The 27,325-nt window shown below is 47.2% G+C and overlaps 1 protein-coding gene across 2 annotated transcripts; it reads left to right on the top strand.

Annotated features, from left to right (window-relative positions):
- Window positions 1-1,207: 1,207 nt before the first annotated feature.
- Window positions 1,208-27,313, top strand: TCTE1 (t-complex-associated-testis-expressed 1). Of its 2 annotated transcripts, none has more exons than XM_049893334.1 (5): window positions 1,208-1,545; window positions 19,488-19,842; window positions 21,102-21,670; window positions 24,306-24,755; window positions 26,492-27,313. In XM_049893334.1, exons 2-5 carry the CDS (start codon window positions 19,572-19,574, stop codon window positions 26,696-26,698), a joined length of 1,497 nt encoding a protein of 498 aa, XP_049749291.1. In that variant the 5' UTR covers window positions 1,208-1,545; window positions 19,488-19,571; the 3' UTR covers window positions 26,699-27,313. The 2 variants fall into 2 exon arrangements, with proteins under 2 accessions (XP_049749291.1, XP_049749301.1); XM_049893344.1 differs by having other exon boundaries at window positions 1,208-1,560.
- Window positions 27,314-27,325: the final 12 nt, after the last annotated feature.

The following is a 27,325-nucleotide window of genomic DNA, read 5'->3' as shown; positions in this document are numbered from 1 at the left end:
AATGCCAACCCAAGGTTGTTAATGGGTACCATCAATTCCAAATCATAGCAACCCCATGTAACAGAACAGAACTGCCCCATAGGGTTTTCTTGGCCGTAATTTTCACAGAAGCAGATCCCTAGGCCTTTCTCCCAAGGAGCCATTGGATGGGTTTGAACCACCTTTTGGTTAGCAGCCAAGCACTTAACCAGTTCTGCCACTAGGGCGTCTTTTATCCTAGGTTTAAAAAAAAAAAACAAAAAACCCATTGCCCTCAAGTGGATTCCCACTCATAGTAAACCTATAGGACAGGACAGAACAGTCCCTAGAACTTCAAAGGGGCACCTGGTGGATTCAAACTGCTGACCTTTTGGTTAGCGGCCGTGGCTCTTAATCACTACGCCACCAGGGTTCCCTTACCCAAGGTAACCAGCTTAAAGCTAAGTTCTGCCTCCACGTGAAACTCCTCCCACCTCACTGGCTGCCTCTCCCCTCCTGAGGACAATTTCTTTTTCTTACTAGCAAGCCCCCTGAAGTCTGTCACCCTCACCCTCCAGGAGATCAGGGCCACCACATCCTGTCACTACAGGGCTGGCGGGAGCAAGGAGAGCATTGACTCCAGGTTTAGAGCTCTGCCAAAGAGCACTGCGGAGACCCGGAACCTTCCTGTCTCAGGTGCCGGACACCAGCCTCATTTACATTCTGAAGAAAGGTGGAAGGTGTTACTTACTGTTCAGGGATGCAGTGCAGCCCACAGCTCTCCTGCAGGGTTTGAAGTCAACAGGCGGCCTCAGGGGGAGCTTCAGTAACTCCTGCAGGTACCCTGGACCTCTCCAGTGCCCCCACCCTACTGCACCATTTCTCCTGAAAAGGTACCAATAAGGAAAAAGTACTCCAGTCCAGGACCCTTGCCCTGGCCCACTCCTCACCTCCAGAGAACACCAAGCATACCCATCCCCAAGGCCACAGAGTTTTCACTACCCACAAAGCAGCCCCACACAGACCTAAGTGTCCTGAGGCAGGGCCTGGGCCACCTTGCGGGCCGCCGAGCCAAGTGCCATAACAAAGGACCAGCCCTCTGCGCTTATATCGACCACCACCCAAACGTGGTGCATAAGCAAGCGTACGCGCACACGGGGCCTCGGGCCAGCTCGTGCAAATGGTGCCGGGACTTCCCCGTCCCGCCCCCTGGCGACGCAGGGCGTCCCTAACGACTGTAGGCCGCGCGGAGACTAGAGAGAAGGCGAGGGCCCGGGCTCCGAGGGAGCAGGTGAGGCGATCTCTCGGATAGGAACACTCAACCCCCTACAGGGCTGACCTCTCCCGGACCCCACTCACGCCTGCAGGGCCCAGAAGCCACTCCTGCGACCCCAGAGAGAAGGCCCGCGCCCTCAGCCCAACAAGTCTGAAACCTGCAGGCGGCCATCGCCTGAGCTCCCAACATTCCTGTGGTGGGGAAGGGCCGGTCTGCACTTACAAGAGGCCCCCTTCCATTCAGTACCTCCTCCCCGGCCTCAGCCACTGTCTACACACTGTGGAGCCCGGAGCGTCCGGCCGGAGTGAAGGGTAGGGAGAACTGTGGTAAGGAAAAGGGGAAGGTGGGGCTTTGGGTGGGTCGTGGAAGAGAGCCATCATAAACTCAGGGGCTCCAGTCTTCCCGGAGAGGCTGATGCTGCAGATCACCAGCTCCTTCGGGCCGCAGTCCCTCCTGCAGGTCCAGAAGCTTCCACACCTCCCTCCCTCCTGCCGCTGGGCTGGTTTCCCTTGGTTACCAGGAGAACACCAGGACCTATTGGCAGCAGGTGGAATGGAGGAGGGACCCACTGACCTTTGGAACTGGAGCTTCTCAGCTGGGGTCTGAGCTGAAGGGAGGGATTATGAGTGGGGAGCGAAGCCTCTGGAATCCCTTTTGAGACAACAGACCAGAGTGAGCAGGAGTTGGGAGGGAGCCCAGGCCTAGGGGCTGCGATAAGTGTGTTTGCTGGTTCACCGGGCTAAGACCAAGCATGCTGTGCCTGGGCTCTGTCTGAGACACTTTTTTGCCTGTCTTCTTGTGAGTCCACAAGCTGGGAAATCCCAACTGGGAACTGAGGAGTTATTTGCCCCATCTCATGACATCATAGGCATGAAAGAGCTCACCTTCAGGCAGGTGTAGACAGATGCCTGGGGAGAGCACTCCTCAGTGGGTCCTGGGAAGGGAGAGAAGCTGGCCAAGGAGGCAGAGACAGCATGTCAGCGAGGTGGGTGGAGAACCAGAGAGGCACCGGTAGGCAGGCAGGTAGGAGGGCAGTCCATGCCGAACGCTGCAGAGCACCCCTGGAGATTGGCACAGGAGAGCACTCACCCTCAAGGGAGGCTTCCCCAGGAGAGTACTAGGCTTGGAAGCTAGATTCCAGGTGACTGAGACCAGAGCCAGTGGTCAGAAAGGGAGGGCAGCGAGTCAGAGAAGGTCAGCTTCCTAGGAAGAAGTGAGGCTGTGGAACCGGCAGGAAAATCAGGCAAAGGCTCTCCCCCGATGGAGGGGAACCCACTTGCTCAGGTGAGAGATGGAGGAGCCCCTGGGTGGAGCAAACAGTTAAGTGCTCATCTACTAGCTGAAAGATTGGTGGTTCAAATGCACCCAGAGGTGCCTCAGAAGACAGCTCTGGCGTTCTGCTTCTGAAAGGTCACTGCCTTGAAAACCCTATGAAGCGCAGTTGTACTCTGCACACATGGGGTGTGTGCACACATCAGAATCAACTCTACTGCAAGTAACAACAACAAACCCTTTTCAGAAAGGTTAAGAGATGAAAGTGCTGGGACACGACTTATTGAGGCAGAGACAGCCCATAGGGGGCATATCACCAGGCACAGAGGTACTCAGGCCTTAAAAGGGGCCAGGTGTCACCTCGTCTCAGTTAAGAGAAAGGGAAGTAAGGACATTAAGGACCAGGGATGTAAAGGACAGGAAGGTGAGAGGGCTCCCCTACAACTTATTTACCTTTCCCATTCAGGCAGGTGGGAGGAGCCCCTGTCCAGAGTGGGTAGATTTAACTGGAGACTTGAGGAAGGATGGAAAAGGTCGGAGATCTCCTTTGTGAGGTGGAATGTGCTAGAGATGCAAGCAGTGACTCCTGAGTCTGTGAGGAGCATCGAGGGCCCTGTGTGAGCCCTGGATCAGGACAGCAGAGCCCTGAGTATTCTCTTGGGTCCCCATGGAGCCTGAAGCCAAAGGAGAAAGGCAATGACCCAACTTTGTGGAAGGTTCTGGTGCCCAGGAGTGAGTTAGGGGGTGAGGGAGCCTGGGCTGTTAGGTTAGCATGAATGGAGGCAACCCCAGGCTCCAGACTGGTGACAAGGAGAGAGAACTCATGAGCTATAGAAAGTGGGAGGCCCACTGGAAACACACTGTGAATGACCAAGTTAGTAGCTTCATGAAGTTAACTCCATCACCTCGTTATTTGTCCATATTTTTGTGCCTGAAAGTGAGTGTTAGACAGAAACTCAAACCTCAGCTTCTCCACTTACTAGCTACGTGATGCTTAGCAAGTTACTAGTTACTTAAACTTTCTAAGCCTCAATTTCCTCGTTTGTGAAATGGGGATAATAATGGTAAACCTGAGAATTTAATAGAGTTATGTAGGTAAAGCATGTAACATCTTTATCACAATAATATCTAACATATGCTGACTCTGGGCCCACACTATATGAAATGTCTACACACATTAGCTCCTTTATTTCTTGAATTTGCCCAATAACCCTATGAGATTTGTTGTTCTTTTAGGTGCCGTCAAGTCGGTTCGACTTATAGCCACCCTGTGTGTAACAGAATGAAACACTGCCAGTCCTTCGCCATCCTCACAATCATTGTTATGTTTGAGCCCATTGTTGTAGCCAGTGTATCAATTCATCTCACTGAGGGTCTTCCTCTTTGTCAATGACCTTCTACTTTACAGAGCACGAAGTCCTTCTCCAGGATCTGGTCCCTCCTGATAACATGTGCAAAGTATACTTATCCTATGAAATAAGTACTATTAATTACCACCCCCATTTTACAGATAAACTGAGGCTTAGTAGGGTGAAATGACTTACCCAAGATCTTAAAGATGCTAGGAGGTAGAGTAGAGATTTAGCTTGAGGCAGTCCAACTCCTGAGTCCTGCAATTGAAATTAACCAGCTGCTATATAGGGTTGGTATGAGTCGGAATCGATGACAATGGGTTGGTTTGGATCGGTTTTATATTGCCTTGTAGGTCCCTGAATGGCACGAACAGTTTGCACTCAGCTGCTAACCGAAAAGTTGGCAGTACAAATCCAGCCAATGATTCCACAGAAGAAAGACCTGGCGATCTGCTTCCACAAAGAATATAGCCAAACAACCCTATGGAGCTCAATTCTACTCTTAATACATGGGGTGGAAACCCTGGTGGCATAGTGTTTAAGTGCTACGGCTACTAACCAAAGGGTCGGCAGTTTGAATCCGCCAGGCACTCCTTGGAAACTCTATGGGGCAGTTCTACTCTGTCCTACAGGGTCGATATGAGTCGGAATCAACTCGACGGCACTGGGTTTGGTTTTTTGGTTAATACGTGGGGTTGCCAATAGTCGGAATGGACTCAAGAGCAATAGTTTTGGTTTATACCACCTCCTGCTGTGCACACGCTATTAAGGGCCTAGAACTCATAAATTGTAACCTGTATATGGACAAAGATATGGTTCGCAGCTGGCCACTAGGCACAAGCTATCAAATATGAGGATGACCCTGGCCAAACTGGGGCATCTTGTCACTTTATATTACCTATCGTTGGGCATGTACAGACCAGACCTTAACACAAAGCCCTCTAAGTTATAGCCTGATATGGTGTACCCTGAATGTGATTTCAGGGCCCTGGACCCTGATCCTGAGGACACAGACTGGGTGACTGGGAGGAGAAGGATTGGCCTTTCTCCAGGGATCATGGCTCTGGCTTGGGTTCGGTTGACGCTGTAAACATGTCCATGTGAAGTCCATGTTAGGCAGGCTGGTGAGGCAGCCCCAGGGAGATGAAAGGCCACAGGGCATGTCCCCACTTTCCTAGTTTACCCAAGGTCAGGGCATGCCCTTAAAGGGGACCCCAGATGGTGGCATGAGAGGTACTCACTCCTGGTGGCCCCAACCTTCTCTCTCGAATGTCAGAGAGGATTACTGGCCTGGAGAAGGACTGGAGTCTTGAACATATTTCCAGTCTTCAAACTCGGATTCTCTGATTGCCGTATAGCCTCCCCAGGCAGGGAAGGCTCCACAGGGGAAGGTGACCCCTCTAGAACTTCTGGGGCTACCCTCTATGGGCCCTCGGAGGCTGTCTGTGTGCCCCCTGGATCCCCAGCTGATGGGTATCCCTGCAGGCTCCCAGGAAAGTAGGTGCCACCTACTACCAGCTCCAAACTGGTGATGTCAGCAAGGTGCCCAGGCCAAACTGAGGCCACCCTGGGAAGTAGGTGGAGTTCTCAGGCCTCCTGCCTTTTCATTCTCCAGTGGACCCTCCCCAACTGCTCCCTTTTCAGTGGTACATTCTCCTTGCCTCCTTTCTGACTTCACTTTCTGGATCTGAAACTCATTTACACTGAGGTGTGCAGAACTGATAAGAGGATCTACATACGTGTATATATAATTTCTGTGCCTTTGAACTCTTAGAGATAACCATACATTACATGACTTCTACATTTCTAAAAAGTTTGCTACATTAGTGTCAGTATAATATTTGATAATATACTGTACTTTTGTTTGTCCTAAAATGCATTTTTAAAAAGCAGCTCATGGTTAATATATGGATATGTACATATGCAAACAGTTAAGCACTCAACTACTAGCTAAAAGGTTAGCAGTTTGAACTCACCCAGAGACACCTCAGAAGACAGGCCTGGTGATCTGCTTCCAAAAGGTCACAGCCTTGAAAACCCTATGGAGGAGGCGGAGCCAAGATGGCAGAATAGACAGACGCTTCCGGCAAGCCCTCTCTACAACAAAGACCCCAAAAAAACAAGTGAAACGAGTATATTTGTGACAAGCTGGGAGCCCTGAGCATCAAAGGCAAGCTTAGACAAGGAACTGAGGGGCAGGGGGAGGAAGAGGAGTTACCGGACCTGAATCGCGGGGAGCCCTCAGGCACCATTCCCGGAGCGGCACTGGCGGCAGCAGGCTGGTACTAGCGTTCGGTTGCAGTTTCCTGAGCGAGAAGCAGCCGGCCACACAGCCCACTCACACCTCTGGAACCAGAGCAGAAGGGCACTCTCGGCAAAAGCTAAGTACTTGAGTATATTTTACCGCACCCCACCACCACCCCCAACCCAGCTTCAGCGGCTGAATCCCTAGGCCTGAGATAGACCCTGATGGGCACCTGGAGCCGTCCTCCCAGCCTTGGGGAAGGAAAAAATTTCCAAATGGGGGGAAAAGATAATTTGCCAGCTCCACTAACTGGGGGAGCTCAGGACAGAAGCAGCTCCTGTCCAGGCATAAACCGTCCGTGGACCTTGGGCACCTTTCCCTTCTGCATGGACCTGTGTGGGCCTATTTTGGGAAAATAGGCCCTTGTTGGCAAACTCCAACCATTTCAGCGGTGCGGTGGAGAGGCGGGTGTTTGATGTTTGACATTGCTTTGCCTATGAAACAAGGTCCTCACCTACCCACACCAGGGACCTAAGGACTGGTAGCTCCACTCAGGTCACCCAGCCACCCACGACAGGGGTCCAAAGATAGCTGGTACCTCCCAGTCCTTACAACCAAAAACTTTGGGTGCCCATGGTCCCACTGCAGAACCCACCCACCCACACGCTCTAGGGAACAGAGACGCATTTTCCTCAGAGACATTTGGGGGTCGGTTCTCAGCCCCCTGCCTTGTTCAGAGCATGACCCCCTGCTGCAATCAGATACCGGTATATATGCCAATCACCCCTGCCCCCTAAGACTGTAGGATAGAGCCTGTACCACACACTTGATGATCAGCTACCTGGAAACCTGAGCTGAATTCATATAAGAAAACTGAATGGACTCCTAGACCGATATACCTGATAACAGCTCTAGCCAGCTGGGGACAGGACACCAGAGCTCCAAAGGCGAAAATAATGAACCTAGCTCACTCAAGCAACCCATAGGGATATACCAAAACAAAACAAAGCAAGCACCTACGACATAGTAAGCAAGCATAAACTAACACAATAACTTATAGATGGTTTGGAGACAACAGTCAATATCAAGTCACATAAACAAACAGATCATGATCACCTCAACAGGCTCTCAAAACAAAGAATCCAGGGATCTTCTAGATGAAAGTGCATTCCTGGGATTACCAGATGCAGAATACAAAAGTTTAATATACAGAAACCTTCAAGACATCAGGAAGGAAATGAGGCAATATGCAGAACAAGCCAAGGAACACACAGATAAAGCAACTGAAGAAATTAGAAAGATTATTCAGGAACATAATGAAAAGTTTAATAAGCTGGAAAAATCCATAGACAGACAGCAATCAGAAATTCAGAAGATTAACAATAAATTTACAGAATTAGATAACTCAATAGAAAGCCAGAGGAGCAGAACTGAGCAAGTAGAAGAGCTAGAATTTCTGAACTCGAAGATAAATCACTTGGCACTGATATATTTGAAGAAAAATCAGATAAAAGAATTTTTAAAAAATGAAGAAACCTTAAGAATCATGTGGGACTCTATCAAGAGAAATAACCTACAAGTGATTGGAGTACCAGAACAGGGAGGGATAACAGAAAATACAGAGAAAATTGTTGAAGATTTGTTGGCAGAAAACTTCCCTGATATTATGAAAGATGAGAAAATATCTATCCAAGATGCTCACCGAACTCCACATAAGGTAGATCTTAAAAGAAAGTCACCAAGACATATTATAATCAAGCTTGCTAAAACCAAAGATAAAGAGAGAATTATAAGAGCAGTGAGGGATAAACGAAAAGTCACCTACAAAGGAGAGCCAATAAGAATAAACTCAGACTACTCTTCTTTTTTTTTTTTTTACTCATTGGAAACCATGCAGGCAAGAAGGCAATGGCATGACATATTTAAAAAATTGAAGGAAAAAAATTGCCTCCCAAGAATCATATATCCAGCAAAACTGTCTCTTAAATATGAAGGTGAAATTAAGACATTTCCAGATAAACACAAGTTGAGGGAATTCATAAAAACCAAACCAAAACTACAAGAAATACTAAAGGGAGTTCTTTGGTTAGAAAATCAGTAATATCAGGTGTCAATCCAAGACTAGAACACTGGGCAGAGCAACCAGAAGTCAACCCAGACAGGGAAATCCAAAAAAACAAAGCAAGATTAAAAAAAAAAAAAAAAAAAAAAAGCCCAACACAGGGTAACAGCAATGTTATTATATAAAAGAAGACAACATTAAAGTACTAAAGAGGGACTAAGAAATGTAATCATACACCTTCCATATGGAGAGGAAGATACGGCAATACAAAGAAATAAAAGTTAGTTTTAAATTTAGAAAAATAGGGGTAAATAATAAGGTAACCGCAAAGGAGACAAACTATCCTACTCATCAAAATAAAATGCAAGGGAAAAATACAGACTCGGCAGAAACAAAATCAACGGCAACAAATATGAGGAAAGGACAATATATAAAGAAAATCTACCCAGCACATAAAATCAAGTGGGAAAAAGAAACTATCAACACGCAAAAAAAGACATCAAAATGATAGCACTAAATTCATACCTATCCATAATTATCCTGAATGTAAATGGACTAAACACATCAATAAAGAGATAGACAGTGGCAGAATGGATTAAAAAACAAGATCCGTCTATATGCTGCCTACAAGAGACACACCTTAGACTTAGAGACACAAACAAACTAAAACTCAAAGGATGGAAAAAATATATCAAGCAAATAACAATCAAAAAAGAGCAGGAGCGGCAATATTAATTTCTGACAAAATAGACTTTAAAGTTAAATCCATCATAAAGGATAAGGAAGGACACTATATAATGATTAAAGGGGCAATATACCAAGAAGATATAGCCATATTAAATATTTATGCACCCAATGACAGGGCTGCAAGATACATAAACCAACTCTATAAGCATTGAAAAGTGAGATAGAGAGCTCCACAATAATAGTAGGAGACTTCAACATACCACTTTTGGTGAAGGACAAGACATCCAGAAAGAAGCTTAATAAAGACACGGAAGATCTAAATGCCACAATCAACCAACTTGACCTCATAGACATATACAGAACCCTCCACCCAACAGCAACCAAGTATATTTTCTTCTCTAATGCACATGGAACATTCTCTAGAATAGACCACATATTAGGTCATAAAGCAACCCTTTATAGCAGAATCCAAAACATTGAAATATTACGAAGCATCTTCCCTGACCATAAGGCCATAAAAGTGGAAATCAATAACAGAAAAAACAGGGAAAAGAAATCAAACACTTGGAAACTGAACAATACCCTGCCCAAAAAAGACTGAATTATAGAAGACATTAAGGATGGAATAAAGAAATTCAGAGAATCCAATGAGAATGAAAGCACTTCCTATCAGAACCTTTGGGACAGAGCAAAAGCGGTGCTCAGAGGCCAATTTATATCAATAAATGCACACATCCAAAAAGAAGAAAAGGCCAAAATCAAAGAATTATCCCTACAACTTGAATAAATAGAGAGCAACAAAAGAAACCCATAGGCACCAGAAGAAAACAAATAATAAAAATTAGAGCTGAACTAAATGAAATAGAAAACAGAAAAACAATTGAAAGAATGAACAAGACCAAAAGCTGGTTCTTTGAAAAAATCAACAAAATTGATAAACCACTGGCCAAACTGAGAAAAGAAAAACAGGAGAAGAAGCAAATAACCCAAATAAGAAATGAGATGGGCGATATTACAACAGACCCAACTGAAATTAAAAGAATCATATCAGATTACTATGAAAAATTGTACTCTAACAAATTTGAAAACCTAGAAGAAATGGATGAATTCCTAGAAACACACTACCTGCCTAAACTAACGCAAACAGAGGTAGAACAACTAAATAGACCCATAACGAAAGAAGAGATTGAAAAAGTAATCAAATAACTCCGAACAAAAAAAAGCCCTGGTCCGGACGGCTTCACTGCAGAGTTCTACCAAACTTTCAGAGAAGAGTTAACACCACTACTACTGAAGGTACTTCAGAGCATAGAAAAGTACAGAATACTACCAAACTCATTCTATGAAGCCACCATATCCCTGATACCAAAACCAGGTAAAGATACAACAAGAAAAGAAAATTATAGAGCTATATCCCTCATGAATGTAGATGCAAAAATCCTCAACAAAATTCTAGCCAACAGAAATCAACATGTCAAAAAAATAATCCACCATGACCAAGTGGGATTCATACCAAGTATGCAGGGATGGTTCACCATTAGAAAAACAATTAATGTAATCCACCACATAAATAAAACAAAAGACAAGAATCACATGATTTTATCAATTGATGCAGAAAAGGCATTTGACAAAGTTCAATACTCATTCATGATAAAAACTCTCAGCAAAATAAGAATAGAAGGAAAATTTCTCAACATAATAAGGGCATTTATACAAAGCCAACAGCCAACATCACCCTAAATGGAGAGAGTCTGAAAACATTCCCACTGAGATTGGGAACCAGACAAGGATGCCCTTTATCACCACTCTTATTCAACATTGTGCTGGAAATCCTAGCCAGAGCAATTAGGCTAGATAAAGAAATAAAGGCATCCAGATTGGCAAGGAAGAAGTCAAAGTATCTCTATTTGCAGATGACATGATCTTATACACAGAAAACCCTAAGGAATCCTCAAGAAAACTACTGAAACTAATAGAAGAGTTCAGCAGACTATTGGGATACAAGGTAAACATACAAAAATCAGTTGGATTCCTCTAGACCAACAAAAAGAACATCGAAGAGGAAATCACCAAATCAATGCCATTTACAGTAGCCCCCAAGAAGTTAAAATACTTAGGAATAAATCTTACCAGAGATGTAAAAGACTTATACAAAGAAAACTACAGTACACTTCTGCAAGAAACCAAAAGAGGTTTACATAAGTGGAAGAACGTACCTTGCTCGTGGATAGGAAGACTTAACATTATAAAAATGTCTATTCTACCAAAAGCGATCTATACATTTAATGCAATTCTGATCCAAATCCCAATGACATTCTTTAATGAGATGGAGAAACAAATCATCAATTTCATATGGAAGGGAAAGAGGCCCCGATAAATAAGGCATTCCTGAAAAAGAAGAACAAAGTGGGAGGCCTCACTCTACCTGATTTTAGAACCTATTATACCGCCACAGTAGTCAAAACAGCCTGGTACTGGTACAACAACAGATACATGGACCAATGGAACAGAATTGAGAATCCAGACCTAAACCCATCCACGTATGAGCAGTTGATATTTGACAAAGGCCCCAAAACAGTTACATGGGAAAAAGACAGTCTTTTTAACAAATGGTGCTGGCATAACTGGATATCCATCTGCAAAAAAATGAAACAAGACCCATACCTCAATCCATGCACAAAAACTAACTCAAAATGGATCAAAGACCTAAATATAAAATCTAAAACGATAAAGATCATGGAAGAAAAAATAGGGACAACGTTAGGAGCCCTAATACATGGCATAAACAGTATACAAAACATTATAAAGAATGTAGAAGAAAAACTAGATAACTGGGAGCTCCTAAAAATCAAACACCTATGCTCATCCAAAGACTTCACCAAAAGAGTAAAAAGACTACCTACAGACTGGGAAAAAGTTTTTAGCTGTGACATTTCCGATTGGGGCCTGATCTCTAAAATCTACATGATACTGCAAAAACTCAACTACAAAAAGACAAATAACCCAATTAAAAAATGGGCAAAAGATATGAATAGACACTTCACTAAAGAAGACATTCAGGTAGCTAACAGATATGTGAGGAAATGTTCCTGATCATTAGCCATTAGAGAAATGCAGATCAAAACTACAATCAGATTTCATCTCACTCCAACAAGGCTGGCATTAATCCAAAAAACACAAAGTAATAAATGTTGGAGAGGCTGTGGAGAAATTGGAACACTTCTACACTGCTGGTGGGAATGTCAAATGGTACAACCACTTTGGAAATCAATTTGGCGCTTCCTTAAAAAGCTAGAAATAGAACTACCATAGGATCCAGCAATCCCACTCCTTGGAATGTATCCTAGAGAAATAAGAGCCTTTACACGAACAGATATATGCACATGCATGTTTATTGCAGCACTGTTTACAATAGCAAAAACATGGAAGCAACCAAGGTGCCCATCAACGGATGAAAAAAATGGATAAATAAATTGTGGTATATTCACACATGGAATACTACGCATCGATAAAGAACAGTGAGGAATCTGTGAAACATTTCATAACATGGAGGAACCTGGAAGGCATTATGCTGAGTGAAATTAGTCAGTTGCAAAAGGACAAATATTGTGTAAGACCACTATTATAAGAACTTGAGAAATAGTTAAAACTGAGAAGAAAACATTCTTTTGTGGTTACGAGAGGGAGGAGGGCGGGAGGAAGGGAGGGTGGGAGAGGGGCATTCACCAATTAGATAGTAGATAAGAACTACTTTAGGTGAAGGGAAAGACAGCACACAATACAGGGGAGGTCAGCACAATTGGACTAAACCAAGAGCAAAGAAGTTTCCTGAATAAACTGAATGCTTTGAAAGCCAGCGTAGCAGGGCAGGGGTATAGGGACCATGGTTTCAGGGGACATCTAAGTCAATTGGCATAATAAAAACTGTTAAGAAAACATTCTGCATCCCACTTGGAAGAGTGGTGTCTGGGGTCTTAAACGCCAGCAAGCAGCCATCTAAGATGCATCGATTGGTCTCAACCCACCTGGATCAAAGGAGAATGAAGAACACCAAGGACTCAAGGCGATTACGAGCCCAAGTGACAGAATGGGCCACATGAACCAGAGACTACATCATCCTGAGACCAGAAGAACTAGATGGTGCCCAGCTACAACCGATGACTGCCCTGACGGGGAACACGACAGAGAGCCCCTGAGGAAGCAGGAGAGCAGTGGGATGCAGACCCCAAATTCTCATAAGACCAGACTTAATGGTCTGACTGAGACTACAAGGACCCCGGTGGTCATGGCCTCCAGACCTTCTGTTGGCCCAGGACAGGAACCATTCCCGAAGCCAACTCTTCACACATGGATTGGACTGGGCAATGGGTTGGAGAGGGATGCTGCTGAGGAGTGAGCTTCTTGGATCAGGTGGACACTTGAGACTATGTTGGCATCTCCTGCCTGGAGGGGAGATGAGAGGGTGGAGGGGGTTAGAAGCTGGTGAAACAGACACGAAAAGAGAGAGTGGAGGGAGAGAGCAGGCTGTCTCATTAGGGGGAGAGTAATTGGGAGTGTGTAGCAAGGTGTATATGGGTTTTTGTGTGAGAGACTGACTTGATTTGTAAACTTTCACTTAAAGGAGAATAAAAGTTCTTGAAGAAAAAAAAAACCCTATGGAGCACAGTTCTACTATGCACACATGGGGTCTCCATGAGTTGGAATAGACTTGACGGCAACTAACAACAGTGATATAAATACAACGTGTATATAATATTAAGATTTAGTTTTATTTAGGAGAAATATGCATTTTAATGTAGCAGGGATGAAAATCCTGTGTTAGGAACCTGAAATTCCCATAGTGGGGAGCCTGGGATCTCTCCAGTCTGGGGAGACCCTCCCTGACAGATCCTTTCTGCATAAAGACAGGACCCCCTCTTTCCAGGGAGTGAAAACATACTGTCTTCTTTCCTAGCAGAGGGTGGAGGCTCAGGAAAAGTGTGGGAAAGAGGGCACACCAAGTGAGTGTGGACGGAGTAGTGCATTGTGGTTAGAGGCATCAGGCCCTGACCCCAGCCTTCCTAGATATGCTCAAGACCTCAGTCTCTTCATCTGTAAAATGGGGATTTTATATAGTGGGTGTAAGACTCAAATGAATGAATAGTTCTTAAAGGGCCTTGTAACTGTTAAGTGCTTAGCAAATCTAAGTTGCTGATACTATCCTATGGCTGAAAAGACGGAGGGTGAGTCTGGAGGCTGGAGAGGTCAAGAGCGGAAGAGGCCACTGGGGTTGGATGTCAGGGCCTGGGTGTAATAGCCTCGGGAGCTTCGGCCCTCCTCAGCCATTCCGTTGAACTGTTTTAGCTACTGAACTATTTCATCTACTATTTTTCCCCATATTTTCATTCATCCAACTGTTGTTATTGTGTGTTGTCGAGTCAATTCCAGCTCATAGGGACCCTGTAGGACAGAGTAGAACTGCCCCATGGGGTTTCCTAGGCTGAAATCTTTACAGGAGCAGATCGCCAGGTCTTTTCTCCTGCAGAGCAGCTGGTGGATTTGAACTGCCGACCTTTCATTTAGCATCCGAGCACTTACCCATTGTACCACCAGGGCTCAGGATCCTGTGGTCGCAAAGCAGCAGGAATCCAACTCTTAGCTTCAGCAAAAAAAGATTTATCAGAAGGCCGCCCAGTTAGCTCTCAGACCTGAAGGAATTGCTGATGAGCTGGGCAGTTTGGGGGCCTCGAGAATGACTCCTTTCTGCTGATCTCTACCAGGCTTCATTCCCTCCTGCTGAAGACAGGCCTAGTGGCATGAAGGGAAACAGAGCTTCCAGCAGTGGGGATCCATAGCCTTCATTGACACATGTCCTTCCTCCACTTGTAAAAATCCTGGTTGGCTTGTATCATGTGGCCACTGCTGAGTCAATCCCCCTGACCAGTAGGATAGTCCTATTGGCCAGACTCTGTTCTCTGAAGGGGTGGGATAGCCCCAAACACCAGATCCCTCATCTGAAGCAGGCCTGGCACTGGGCTAGGGACTAGAGATGAAAATGAATAAGAGACAGTCCCTGGGCTCTAGCATGGGTGTAGGGAGGGATGGTCAGTCAGGCCACCGAAGTGACACAGGTGCTGGGGTGGGGTGTGGTCTGACAAAAGGAATGGTTGTTGGTGAGAGGGCAAAAAAGGCCGAAAGTCTTCAGAGAGGAAGTGGTGCCTGAGCTTAGACTTGAAAGACCAGTGATTGTCCCTTTCCCAGGCTGAGACAAAGGCATTCCAGGCATAGAGAGCGGCTTGAGCAAAGGCTTCTTGTTGTTGCTGTTATTGTTGTTGTTGTTAGCTGCCCATGACTCAGACAACCCCATGTGTTACAGAGCAGAGCTATGTTCCATAGGGTTTTCCTGGCTGTGTTCTTTAGGAAAGCAGTTCACCAGGCCTTTCTTCCATGAGCCCATTCTGTGAGTTCAAGGTACCAACCTTCAGGTTAGCAGCCAAGTTCAAACCGCTTGTACCACCCAGGCTCCTGAGCAAAGTCTGGGCACGTGAAATACCCTGCAGTGTTCCGGGTGTGGGGAGGCATTTATTTCAAAGAGTGTCCAGTTGAGGGAGCTGAGCTGTACCAGTGAGCAATGAAGGGTTTGCACAGAGGCCTGCCATGTCTGCAGTCTGAAGGATAGATGAGAGAGGGCCAGACTGGGTGCCAGAGACCAGGTGCTGGGCAGCTGGAGCCACGATCCCTGCAGACAATGAGGCCCTGGGCTAAGGCAGCAGCAGGGAGGGAGAGGAGGGACAGCTGGGGTGGGAAGCAGAACTAAAGGGATTCAACTGTAACTGAATGTGGGGGGCCTGAAGGAGAGAGATGGCTCCTGGCCTCTGGTTCAGGCACCTGGGTGGGGCCCCATGCCCTTTGGCCAAGGTAAGAAGCACAAGAAGAGGAGCTGCTTTGGAGAGGCACTGAGTTCTCTTGGGGCAGATTGAGTTTGAGGGACCTGGGAGGCATCCCAGTGGACCTGCAGTGGATCCCTGGGATCCCCTCAACAGGAGAGAGGCAGGGGGATCATGGAAGAGCCCCAAGGGACTTCAACATATGAAGAGTGGGCAGAATGAGAAGAGCCTGCCACAGAGACTGAAAAACAATGGTCAGAGACGTAGGAGCAGAGGAGAGCCGAGACAGTGGCTTGCTGGGGGGTGAGCATGGGGCACACGCCCTGTCTGGGAGGAGCTCACATTTTATATCATAAAGTTAATAACAGGTGAGGCATTAGTTTTGCTCATTATTCTTTTAAATAATACTTTTATATTTTGGTTTTTTTTTTTTTTTTTTTTAAAGCATTTGTAACTAAAATCCTTCTTAGGATATGCTGGCCCTCTGTGCTGTGTCTGGTAATTTACTTGTCAAAAATATTTTTGTAATATATATTAAAAAAAAAAAAACAAGAAATGATTAAATGAAAACTCTCCACTCTGACCTTATTAGGAAGTTAATGTTTTCAGCCTTTGCCTGAAACAGGACATCAGACCTTGTGGCACTGATATCTCTGTGGAAGCTAAAGGGTGCTAAAGGCTCTTTTTATACCAGCCAGGCATGGCAGGCATGAGGAACCAGGTTCTGCCCCTTCCTTCTGGAACACATCCCAGGACAGGTCCTGCAGGGTCATGCCCAGAGGCAGGCTGCGGACACCAAACAGCAGGAGAGCAATTAGGAGCAGACCTTAGGAAGAACTGCCGGGTCCCAGGAGAGTGCGCCCCTGGGCAGTGCGACTCAAGTCACCCTGCTCCAGAGGGCGCCCCACCTGGCCCCAGTTGGGTTTTCCCAAGGTGTGGAGAAGGGAACCCCTGCTATGATGATGAGGCTGGGTGGTGGTATGAGTAATGCCTACGGATGCAGCTCCAGGCAACACCCTCCTGTAACCTGGGACTCCCCCTGCCAAGCCCAGTCCTGCTCCCTGGGTGTGGCCTGTGGGGTATCCTGGCTCTGGGTAGCATCTAGGACCAAGAGGAAACCCCAGAATGCATTAGGCCAGAATCTTGGAGAGAGCAAGGATCTGCCCCACTGGTAACATAAATGGGCCCAGGTTGCTGGGGCTGGCGCACCTCCATCCATTGCTCAGACTGTAGGTCCCCGCTGTCCTGCTGTCTACCCAGCCCCCCAATCCACCACTGCCACCATGTCCTTCATACCTACCCTGGAGACAGACCAGGGCCTCAGAAACCTTACACCCACTCAAAGTTACCATCTCGAGTCAGCACTCAGGATACAGGCCTCCAGCCCAAGACTCCTGTCCTTCCTAGTGCCTTCATCCTTTGCATGCCCCTCAGAGAACCCTATCTCAGAGGACCCTCCACAACAGCCCTCATAGGGAGTTGTCCCATTTTTACAGATAAGGAAACTGAAGCTCAGATAGGTTAAGTAACTTGGCCAAGGTCACACAGCATGTAACTGGCAAAGCCAGAAATGCTGACAGTCCTCCCAGCCCCACCCTCCGGGGGGCCATTAGTCAAAAAGCATGAGCTGGTTATCCCACAATTCTGGACACAATCTGTACATTTGCATTTGATTTGCATAGGGGTGTCAAAATTCATCAATATCTTCCCTACACTGCCCCCACCCTTGCCCACAGGCAGGTCTCTCTTCTCTCTCACTTTCTCTCAACCAGGCTCATCCTCCTTGAGATGTCTGGCGGGTGGGGAGGACCATATGGTCCCCTCCCTCCACCAAGGACGCCCTGCTGTTTCAGACTGTTCCTTTCCACCGGCCACTACACAGTGCACCAAGACAGGGTGCAGATCTCGGGGGAAACTGCCCAGAGGAGCAGCCGAAGACAGGGCAGCCGTACTTCTGCCGGCAGGTCTCAGGGCAGGGGCACCTACATTGAGGGTGCAGGGATGGGCAAATGGGGGTTCCCCAGTCCAAGACACATCCTCTGTCTTCTGTCTCCAGCCCCGGATTTAGCTCCTTTCTCGCCTCCCACGTGCGCATCTGCACATTGCTGTCTGGGATGCTAGGAGAACCAGAAGGAAGACTCGGGGTGGGAGATTGTAGGGAGGGGCCTGGAACTCGAGTCCTCAAAGGGGAGGAGAAGAAGAAGGTGCTGACCCCCTGGACAGGGCATGGGTCCAGTTCCTCCTCTCCTTTCTCTCTCAACCTGCACTGTCCAAAATACCTCGTTAACAATTTTATACTGATTACATATTTAAATAATAACATTTTGGATTTGCTGGGTTAAATATAAAATTGATTTCCCCTGTTTCCTTTTACATTTTTTAAGGTGGCGACTAGAAAAATTTAAGGAGCTGGAGTGCTTAAGTGCTCGGCTGCTAACTGAAAGTTCGACAGTTCGAACCCACCAGCTGATATGTGGGAGAAAGATGTGGCAGTCTGTTTCCATCAACATTACAGCCTTGGAAGCACTATGGGACAGTTCTACTCTGTCCTATAGGGTTGCTATGAGTCAGAATCAACTCGGCGGCAATGAGTTTGGTTTGGTTTTGGACCAGAAAATTTTAAATAACATGTGGCTTTCATGATATTTCCATCAGCCAATGCTGTCCTCAACCCCATTCTCTGGGGCAGGCAGTTGCTGTCATGTAAAATACTAGGTGCAGGCAGCTGTGCCGAATTAAGTAGGTTTTTTTTTTTTATTATTATACCTTATAATAAATGACCTTAGGAGCCCTGGTGGCGCAGTGGTTTAGAGCTTGCCTGCTAACCAAAAGGTGGGCAGTTCAAATCCACCAGCCGCTCCTTGGAAATCCTGTGGGGCAGTTCTACTCTGTCGTGTAGGGTCACTATGAGTTGGAATCGACTTGAATGGAACTGGTTTGAGTTTTATTATACCTTAGGAGTCCTTGAGTGCTGCAAACTGTTAATGCGCTTGGCCGCTAACTGAAAGTTTGGAGGTTTGAGTCCACCTGGAAGTGCCTTGGAAAAAGGGCCTGGTGATCTACTTCCCAAAAAACAGCCATTGAAAACCCTATGGAGCACAGCTCTGCTCTGACATGCATGGATCACTATGAGTCAGAATCAACTCAATGGCAACTGGTATAATTATACCTTGGTTTTTTAGCAATACACACCTAGCACCTTTTACCCTCAGAGGGGCAGTATAGTGTAGGATTAAGAGTATGTGCTTGACAGAGAGGGCTCAAGTCCAAGCTTGTCAGTTATAAGCTGTGTGACAATGAGCAAGTCAACTAACCCCTGTGGCTTCTGTTTCCCTTCTGAAAAGTGGGAATGATAGGAGAGGCTCTTGTGAGGAATGAGTTAGTATGCATAAAGAATGAAAAAAGAGTGTTGAGTTTACAGGAATTGCTGATATTGCTGAATAACTATTTTTATCTAAAATTTGGGGGCTGCTCCTTGCTGTAGTTTCTTGTGCCAGACAGTTTCTTGTGCCCTCTGAATGCAGTCTTTTATTTACTCCTCCCAATAATCATATGGGGAGCTGTTATCCCCATTTCATAGAGGAGGCATCTGAGATTCAAAGAGGTTCCGTAACTTGCCCAAGGTCACACAGCTAGTTAGTGGGATTTGCACCTGGGTCCATGCGACTCTGGAGACTGACCCTTAAGCACCACCGTGTGCTGCTTCTCCTGGTACATGCCCACTGAGATCCTCCAAAGTAACACCTCTACCCCTTTTCTCTTGATCCAGGTCCCCACCAGCATCAGAAACCTGCCAGCTTTCTGATACAAGGTCACCAGGGGGCCACCTGCCCCTGCATTTCCAGCCCCCACCATGCAGGACAACCTAACACCACAGCTAATGCCAGCCTTTAGCCGGCCCTCAGACGCAGCCCAGGACCAGTCCACTGCAGGCAAAGCCACAAGCACAGCCCCACAGCCTATGAATCCCACAGTTTTGATACCTCCCATCAAGTCCAAGGGCCTGAATGCATCCAATGTACGTCAGATGCGCCGAATCATCGCCGAGGACGCCGAGTGGTCGCTGGCCATTGTGCCTCTACTCTCAGAGCTCTGCATTCAGCACATTGTCAAGAACTTCCAGAGTGAGTCTGCCCCTGTCCTGGGAGGGAGGGAGGCCAGGAGTGGGCAGCATGGTTTAGGACTACCTGGAGCTGAGTCTCAGAGGCTGGGTGCTGTGCAGTGGCGCTACTAGGTGGGTGCAGGGGGGTGAACTGCACCAGGTAGCACTGTCAGAGAGGGGTAACACCGAATAACTGTCTATAAAATTTTAGTGCAGTGTTTCAGCAGAAATTTATTATTTTTTATAAAAATATCCCTGTAGTTAGTCATAACAACAAAAAAATTTTTCAGCTTACATGTATCAATATACCTACAAGGCTAAAACTCTATGCTAATTTACTTTTTGAACATTTTAATGAGCTCAGGTCAGAGGTGTCATTATTACCCAATTACAATGACGCTTTGAATCACATGGTTTCATCTGCACGTGCTACGAGCATGTCTCGTTATTTTCGTTGCTGCCAGCACGAAGGATTCTGTATGGTCAAGTATGGGAGGAGGTCCATGGGAGAGTGATACCATGAGTTACCGCACGGAGTAGCACCAACCCTAGTGATGCCACTGGCCCTGTGGCAGCCCCTGTCCTCATCCTCACTTGACACTTCCCTTCCACTCAGGCCAAACCACCAAGTCCTTCTCCTCCAGAAAGCCCTCTTCCATGTCATGTATGGGATGTTAATGTTATGCAAATGTAACTGCTAATCCTTTCCAAAAGATGAGCTGCTAGCCTTGCCTACCAGATGGGGAGATCTCTGAGGACCAGGCCATCATTTTGTCTATCACCACCTAACTTCAGATATATTCGTTTCCCTACTTGTCGATCATCTGTCTCCCCTCACTAGAATGTAAACTCCAGGAGAAAGGGACTTCTCTGTGTTGTTCATTGTTGTATCCCCAGCACCTAGAACAAGGTGCTCAAAAAATATTTGTTGTGAAATGAATTAATCAAATCAGATTGGGAGCATCTGAAGTCAGGGATTGTCTCTTCCATCAGACTAGATGATAACTGTGGGTTGGACCTGAGACTCCTCCTTAGACTGGGAGGTCTCAGAGACCAGATGCTGAAGTGTCCCCCTTCAGTCAGGGAGCACACCAAAGCCAGGGGCTGTGTCTCCCTCCTCAGGCTGAGTCTCCCTGAAAGCATTGGCTGTCTCCCTTCTCAGACTGGAGCTTCCCTAAGAGCAGGGGAGGGTCTTCTTTTTCTTCAGTGGCCCAGCCCAGGGCAACATGTTGTGGTGTCCCCAACACTGTGGCCCCTGCTTTCCTCCCTCTGTTCCCAAAGACAACCCTGTGCTGAAGCAGCTGCTCCCCGAGCACCAGCAGAAGGTCCTGGACCACCTGTCTCCAGACCTACCGTTGACCGTGACCGCCAACCTGATCGAGGATGAGAACTACTGGCGCCGCTGCTGCGCTCAGCGCTGGCCCATGTGCCACGTGGCCAGGCATGGTGGCAGCTGGAAGCGCATGTTCTTCGAGCGGCACTTAGAGAACCTGCTAAAGCAGTTCATTCCAGGCACCACAGATCCCACCGTCATCCTTGACTTGTTGCCGCTCTGCAAGAACTATGTGCGCAGGATCCAAGTGGATCAGTTTCTTCCACCCGTTCGGTTTCCGCCCCCGCCCCGGGACGGAGACCAGTCAGACTCTGGCAGCGAGGGAGAGATGGAGGAGTACTCCACCGACCACTATCAGCTGCGTGACCTGGTGGCTGGCCTGAAACACCTGGAGGAACTAGATCTGGTGTACGGTGTCAAGGACTGTGGCATGAACTTCGAATGGAACCTCTTCCTCTTCACCTACCACGACTGCCACTCCCTGGCGGCCACCATCAAGGCATGCCACACTCTCAAGGTACCACCTCCGGAGCCTCCCCTCACCTCCCCTCTCAGTTTCTGTGCATCCCCACTCCCCTCTCTTTCCTCCTACACCCTTCTTCCTCCTCCCATTTCCTTCTCCTTCATTGACAGACTGGTTTTTATGCACTGCACCAAGCTAGACTCTGGGGATACAGAGATGAAAAAGGTTCCACCCTCCCATTCACCAGTAAACAAGGCCCTGTCCTAGGTGCTGAAGACACAGAGAAGAAATTTATACCATTGGTTGCCCTGTAGTGTCCAACAGTCTGGTGGGATGAAAGATACTAATCAAATAGTCATCAAAATGCAAAATTGCAACTAGGATAGGGTTGCTAGATTTAGCAAATAAAAATGTGAATTTCGGATACACGCTGAATAACTGTTTAGTATGAGAATCAGCCAATGTAAACCTTAAGAATCACAACAGTCTAGTCTGCAACCAAGCATGGGCATGGCATAGGACTGGGCAGCATTTTGTTCTGTTGTGCATGGGGTGGCCATGAGTTGGGGGCCGACCCCCCCCACAGTTTACAACAACATGTCCCAGATATTGCATGGGGCATACTTGTTTACCTGAAATTCAAATTTAATTGGGCGTTCTGTATTTTATCTGGCAATCCTAAACTGGGATAAACCCTATAAAAAAAAGAGAAACCCTTATGAGAGATCATAAAAGAGGAACTTGACCTTGCCAGGGAAAGCTTCCCTGAGCAAGTCTTGCTTAAGCAGAGATGAGAAGGAAGAGTATGAGATGAGAAAGGGAAGAAAATTCCAGGCAGAGGGAGCAGCATGTACAGGGGCTCTAAGGGCAGAGTGAACATGGCAAATTCAAGGGGCTGAGAGAAGGCTAGTGTGGCTGGAGCCAATGGGGTAAGTTGAAAATGGCGATATAGGATGAAAACGCAAAAGCAATAGTGGCCAGACTTGCTGGGTGAAGGAGGCCTTGTTAAGGAGTCTGTCTTTGTCCTTAAGAGTTTTGGAACACCATCCAAGGATTTTAGGTCAAAAGGAGGTCACACTATTCCATTTTTCATGTGAAAAGATCTCTCTGCTTGTGATGAAGAATGGCTGGGGCAGGGTTGCAGTGAACATGGTAGGTCACCTAGGAGATCATGGCCAAATCCAACCGAAGATGAGGGTAGTTGGAATGAGGGTGGTGTCTATAGAGACTGAGAAAAATGAGGGGTTAAGGAGATGTTTAGGCAGTCAAATCAACTGGCCTTGCTGGCATAAGGAGGATCTGGAAGAGAAGGTGAGCTTAACACCAAGGCCTCTGGCTTATGAGACTAGATGGATGAAGGGGCCATTTGCAGAGACAGGGAATGTGAGAAGAGGACTAGGTTTGAGGAAGAAGGCCATGAGTTCAGTTGCACACTTGAGGTAGCTTTGAGGCACCCCAGAGAAGCAGCCAATTTGTTAGTGGGACAGAGAGGTCTGAATTAAAGGTGGAAAGGTAAGCCATCTTTATGAAGGTGGCGGTTGAAGCCCTCATAAGGGAGAGCCAAAAGTGAGATGAGAAGAGACCTAGTGGAGGGCAGCAGTATCGGTAGGTTTGAGTTTGGTGTCAGGAACATGAGGAGTTCCCATCCAGTGGCTGCTCATTCCCCTGTAAATGGGGAGGGGAGTTCACCTGCTGAAAAGGGGTGTAGGGGGGCATCTGCAGTTTGAGAAGTTTGGGAAAAGCTGAAATAGTTGTTGTATATTATGAGAGAGTAAGCTGACCAGAGAGATATAGTTGGGTTGGCATATGACATTGAGGGCCTATTGGTAGTTGGAGGTAATAAATTTCCAGTGATGCTAACCAGCCCTGTCATGTGACTTTTTTTTTTTTTTTTTTGGCTTGGGCACAGACATACAAAAAATAGAAAGTGCATTCATCCAGGGTTGAGACTTTGCCAGACAGATGCAATGGAAAGACAAGAGGGACAGAAGATTCTAATATGGCTAAAAGGGATGCAATAAGGATAGGACTGAAGGATAGAGGGAGAGTAGAGAGGATAGCCTCCCAGAGGTCCCAAGGTAGAGGGAGAAGTGGAACAAGTCAGTGGGAAGAAGAAGGGTAGGAACTTTGCTTCTCTCATCTACAATATTCATAACATTGGTCCCATCCCTTCTTTTATTCCTTCATCCCATCTTTTTCCTGCCTCTCTCACTCCCCACTTTCTCCCTGGTTCTCACCCTGGCAACCTCCTTCAAAGGGTTCCTCCCCCTGCTATGGTGGATGTTAGCCAGATGACAAGGGCACATTGAGGGGCTGGGGCATCAAAACCTGCCTCTGCCCCTTAATCACTGTGTAACCCTGAGCAAATGATGTAATCTCCCTAGGCCTCCATTTTCTACCTGTAAAATGGGGAGAACTTGCCCTACCTCACTGGGATACTGCAGATTAGAAATAATAGTTAGGAAACGTTCCAGCAGTATGCTCAGCACATAGTAATTACTCAAGAAATGGTAACACACTCAACCATGCTGGCTAGGCCTACCCAGCCCAAGAGCCAGCCAAGGTGGCCAATACCAGGCGAGCAGAGTCTCAAGCCTCCGTGGGGCTCCCTCCTTCACCTGCCTTCTGCAGATGGGCAGACAGATTCTGTCTGGCCAATGGGCTCTGCAGATCCTCTACCTACCTACAGGTCTTCAGGCTGACCCGAAGCAGGGTGGACGATGACAAGGCACGCATCCTGATTCACAGCCTTCTGGACCACCCAGCCCTTGAGGAGCTAGACCTGTCACACAACCTCATTGGAGACCGTGGCGTGCGCGCTGCCGCCAAGCTGCTGAGCCACAGCCGCCTCCGCGTACTCAACCTGGCCAACAACCAGGTGCGTGCGCCAGGTGCCCAGTCCCTGGCTCACGCCCTGGCACACAACACCAACCTCGTTACCCTCAACCTACGCCTCAACTGCATCGAGGATGAAGGTGGCCAGGCACTGGCCCATGCCCTGCAGACCAACAAGTGCCTCACCACACTGCACCTCGGTGGCAATGAGCTGTCCGAGCCCACTGCCACCCTCCTGTCCCAGGTGCTCTCTGTCAACACTGTGCTCACCAGCATCAACCTGTCCTGCAACCACATCGGCCTGGTGAGCCACTACTTCTGGGGCAGACAGGGCCAAGGAACTGCCCTGAGACCTTTGGAGGGGGATGGTCAGTGCAATCCAACTGCCATGGGGGTACTTGCAGGATAATTGTTAAGATTTTGGACTTGCCATAATCTTTGCCATAATTCCAGTTCTGTCACTTAGCTCTTGGATGAATTACTTAACCTCTCTAGGCCCTCCATTTCCTCATCTGTAAAATGGGAATAACAGCTTGAACAATGGACTCAAATGTACCAACAATTGTGAGGATGGCACAGAATCGGGCAATGTTGTGTTCTGTTCTATGTAAGGTCGCCAATGAGTCGAACCCAACTAACAACAGCAAATGGGGAGAGTAATAGTACTGCCTCCTTTTAAATGTCATTATTGGCAGGATTAAATGAGTCATACTTTTATGGCATCCATTGCAGGGCACAGGGTGACTCTTCAGTAATTACTAGCTGTTATTATAACTCAGGTGATGTACTATGTTAGGTACCTAATATCCATTATTTTTCTGTTAATCCTCATAGTTATCTAGTAAGATGCATCTTATTAACTCCACTTCATAGATGGAAAGCTGAGCCTCAGAGAAGTTAATGAGTTGTCCAAGAGCATCCTGTCAATAGAAAGCAGCAGAGCTGTGACTCAAACTTAGGGCTGATTGGAAGCTCAGCTCCCTTCCAATAGACAGTGTGTTTCAAACTTTCCTGACCAACTCCTAGAGTGAGAAATATAATTTACATGACAACCTAGTGAACATATACATAAATAAAATATCATTGAAACTTACCTTTACTGCTTGTGATATATGCTGATGTTTTATACTCATATCCTTTATATTCTACTGTTTTCATTTTTTAAATGCTGCTGTGACCCATTAAACTGATTTCACGACCCACTATTGGGTCATAACCATAAAACACCAGCATCCTGCCTTCTACCATGAAATTTTTTCACATTCTAACTAGCCCACCCAACCCAGAAGGGACTGGAGCTGTGGGGACTAGCGATGAGGGCCCTCCCTGTACCTCTAATTAGGCCCCTGTACCCTCTACTGCACCTCCCCCATGAGAACAGTCTTACACACATATGCTGTCTCTAGAGGGGTTGCTCTTGGCTACAAGTGACAGAAAGCTCAACTAGGAAATGGCTCGAACAAGAGGAATACTCATTACCTCCCATAACCAGAAGCTTAGGGTAGCAGGTCCTGAGATTGGTAAATTCTGTGGCTCATGCCATCCCTCTGCTCTGCCACCTCAGCCACATGGCCATGGCCTCTTTGGTGCCCTTCCCATGCTCCCAAGACAGCTCCTGCACTACTAGCATCTCACTTGGAGTTTGTTCCCTTGTTCAAAGTGAGGATAACTTTCCCAGAAGCCACCCTCTCCAAACTTTTCCTCTCACATCTCATTAACCAGATTTGTTTCACGTGCCTAAGGCTAAACCAGTCAAGAAGAAGGAAATTACCATTGTTGCCATAGGTGCATGTTTTCCAATCCTTTGAGGGGTTGATAAATCAGTTGAGTGGGTCTAGGCCACCATTTTTCAAATGAGATGGGGTGGGATGGGATAACGTCAGTATACTACACAAATAGGTCAACTATTGTTTTGTGAAGCTTTTGCCTCAGTCACGTCTATATATAAATGTGTGTGAGTGGGTATACACATACACGTGTGTGTGACCCAGGTAGTGATGTAAAATGATCCCTTCCCTTCCACCCCTCCCCCTCTGCCAGGACGGTGGGAAGCAGCTTCTGGAAGGGATGTCAGACAACAAGACCCTCCTGGAGTTTGACCTACGTCTATCGGATGTGGCCCAGGAGAGTGAGTACCTCATTGGCCAGGCCCTCCAAGCCAATCGTGAAGCAGCCCGCCAGCGGGCCTTGAATCCCAGCCACTTCATGTCACCTACCACCAATGGCCCTGAGAACCCTGCAGGATGAGATGGGGACAGGGCTGGGGGTCACTGCCCCAGCTCTCGTTTTATCCCCCAGCCATACCTGCTGCAGAACTTCACACTAGCCCAAAGGGAGGGGGGAGGGAGGAGACCATGAATATCCTTGGGGTGAGTGATCAAGAGTTGTGTGGGTAAAAATGCGAGGAGAAGGAGAAGGCCTAGGGTGAGGGGAAGAGGGGCTATGAAGTAGTGACCCATTTCCTGTGCCCAGGGAGGGTAGAACTGGACCCCCAGAAATGACCAACTTCTTTCAGGAACAAGGGAAAGAGGGAGGGCTCTGAGGGACTGGGCATGACTAGACTCTCTGATGGGGACTGCCTGTTCTCCCTGATCCTCCTCCCCAACATTTTCCTGTCTACTGAACAGATCCTTGACCTCTTCACCTTCAAACATAGACACACACCCATACCTCAGGCTACACCAGAGCCTTCCACCCCAGAGACAGTGAGGAGAGGGGGGAGTCAGTACCACACAGGGAGTCAGTGAGTCATCCACAAGTTTATTATCCACCAGTTTGATTTGTACAATCTTTGCGCTTGGAAATCCACGACAGAAAGGCCACAGTGTGATGCACCCAAATGACAGAAACCTGCCTGCTCCCCAGCCAGGCCCA

This window comes from Elephas maximus, chromosome 1, assembly GCF_024166365.1.
Source record: "Elephas maximus indicus isolate mEleMax1 chromosome 1, mEleMax1 primary haplotype, whole genome shotgun sequence".
In the NCBI taxonomy this organism is placed as follows: Eukaryota; Metazoa; Chordata; class Mammalia; order Proboscidea; family Elephantidae; genus Elephas; species Elephas maximus.
The sequence above is the reverse complement of the archived record's forward strand: the minus strand, read 5'-3'. Positions and strand labels throughout refer to the sequence as shown.